Source organism: Watersipora subatra, unplaced genomic scaffold, assembly GCF_963576615.1.
Source record: "Watersipora subatra unplaced genomic scaffold, tzWatSuba1.1 SCAFFOLD_163, whole genome shotgun sequence".
NCBI lineage: Eukaryota > Metazoa > Bryozoa > Gymnolaemata > Cheilostomatida > Watersiporidae > Watersipora > Watersipora subatra.
The window spans coordinates 6,071-8,430 of NW_027045240.1; the positions used below are offsets into that span (position 1 = coordinate 6,071).

The window sequence follows — 2,360 nt, forward strand, 5'->3', positions numbered from 1 at the left end:
GTAGATTTTAGTTAAATTCTTAAAGGCTGGTTCCCATATACGTCGCAAAGCACCGGCGACAGCACAGCTGGTTATTAGCGGTGAAATGGGAACCTACGCCAAGTACCACCAAGGACCGCCAGTAGTTGCCGGCAGCATCGCAATAGTTTCGCACTGCTCAAATTTCGCAAAAACCGCAGGCAAAGCCTTCCCGAATGCACTGTACGGGTAAAGGTCACCATTATAGGAACGGCATGGGGGAGCGAAAATTTTATTTGATCACAAAATTATGTTTACGATATTAATAACGATGTGGCTTTATGTGAACATATGCCAGCGGGCCTGTTACCGCCGGAGTCTCGCAATCGATATAGGAACCAGGCTTTAGTCAGCAATAGAACATGTACTATAATGATATAGGTTGTTTAGCATAAGAACTTACTTGTACAGCTTGAAGGCTGCCACTGCCACTCCTACCGCGGCGCAACCAATTAAAATCTTTGTTACTGTTCCAGTTTGGGCTGGAGATGGTGGCGATGATGGGAGGAGTGGTGCTTTTGAGTATGTTGATGATGGAGATGCAGGTGATGATTTCGATGGTGAAGGTAGATGGGGTGATGGTTTCTTTTGTACTGATCGGGGTGTTGATGAATGAAATTGAGGTGAATATTTGGAGTGTGAAGGTGGATAGGGTGCTGATTGCATTGGAAAAGGTTGAGATGAAGGAGTAGATGTTGAATCAGGCAGCTCTTCCTCCATCACTGGCCACGTTAAATTTTTTGGCTCTGCTGCCCTCAAAGTAGCTAGATGACCAGCATCTAGCATAAATTGAAGGGCAGCAGGCAGTGGCCAAGTAATTGCTGGCGCAGATTGTCCGGAGGAGGAAGAGCTGCCCTCTTCTTGAGCAAAGAATTCAGGGAGTTCTAAAATGAAATAATACAATTTCAGTTTAAACGTCTTAGATCGAGTTCTATTTGTAACAAAGTTACTTATCGAGTTTCATAACACTCTGACTCAATAGTGAAAGTTATGACAGTTCATAAAAGTTTGGTTGGAGCGGAATGTTAATAGTTGTGTCACCATGAGATGTTCACTTTTTCACCGATTGAATTTGTGGAGAAAGACACTTGCAAATAGTTAATGAATTTATCAAGTCTTATATTAAGGAAATCTTTTAGTTGAGTGTACTGGCCTAGCTATAGCGAGTTTTTAATAAGAATAACGACATCATGACCTTTTATGACTTATTATTACGTAGGTCCTGAGGCTACTCTTTCGAATAAATGTCACTACATTTTATAATTAAATTTGTTGCAGTCTTTTGACTGATTTACTAAGTTGATTGAAGCAGCTGATATCAGTTTAAAATATTTCATATCAACCTAACAAAGGAGGTAGTATGGACTAGAATAAAGTAATCAAATATGAGTCAAAAGCAAGCATTCTTAAGCATTTTTATAATATATATTAAATGTTATGTTTTATTTTACAGACATGTCTTAGACAAACAAAAAATTGGTGAGAAAGGATATAGACATAACAGTCAGATCTTTTGCTCATATGTCAAATGCGTGACTAAATAGTCTCTCATTTTCATGTTTGTTGATTCATTCCACAAACTACAGTTTGAATGATGAAAGGAAATTAATGGGTATGACAACTTCTCATGCGCCATCCGCTTTGGTTTGATTCCAACACAAATTTTTGAACTGAAGCGCCTGATACTAGACTTTTTGTTTTTAAAAGACACATAAATTGCTCCTCTACAGCTCACTGCTCTACTGTCTCTCACTTTAACAATATATCAGTTTAGATGAGGCCCTTATTCCTTTCAGCAGTCGCTAAGTAGTAACTAGCTAAACATCGATTCTAATGTATTTATTTTCACAATAGTTTATGAGTTTCACATCTTTTTATAGTCAGATTATAAACTTATATTGCTTCAAGGAAGAGAAACATTACATCTTTTTTATAGACAGATTATAAACTTACAATATTCCTTCAGTGAAAATGAACATGTATTTATACATTGCTTACCGAAACCATAAGAGGTGTTATCCAGCTCGGCCAGCGAGCTGGATGAGGATAAACGAAGCCCGCCTATCCCGCTGCCAGTCTGTGGTGGACAATGCGCGATGCTCATGATCGAAGAATGATAGCAGTCAATAACAGTTAATAATAATAGCTCAGAATGAAGGGACTCTGTGTAACTCACTGTAACTACTGTGTAACTTCACTGAGAACTACTGAGTGAGTGATGTCATCACATTCCGCTAGAAATCTTAGAATTCCTCAGCCAAGTTTATACTGTTAAGTAATTACACTGATTGGCTGTATGACATGCGTATTTTGCTCACTTGTACAGCTTGAAGATACCATAA

At 38.6% G+C, this 2,360-nt stretch overlaps 1 protein-coding gene across 1 annotated transcript; it reads right to left on the reverse strand.

Annotated features, from left to right (window-relative positions):
* Positions 1 to 421: 421 nt before the first annotated feature.
* LOC137410077 (uncharacterized) lies at positions 422 to 2,122 on the reverse strand (the record flags this gene model as incomplete). The annotated part of the gene is made up of 2 exons (XM_068095659.1): positions 2,017 to 2,122; positions 422 to 902 (listed from the first exon to the last, which is right to left on the reverse strand). Coding segments are annotated over exons 1-2 (587 nt in total), but the record flags the coding sequence as incomplete, so codon positions are not given.
* Positions 2,123 to 2,360: the final 238 nt, after the last annotated feature.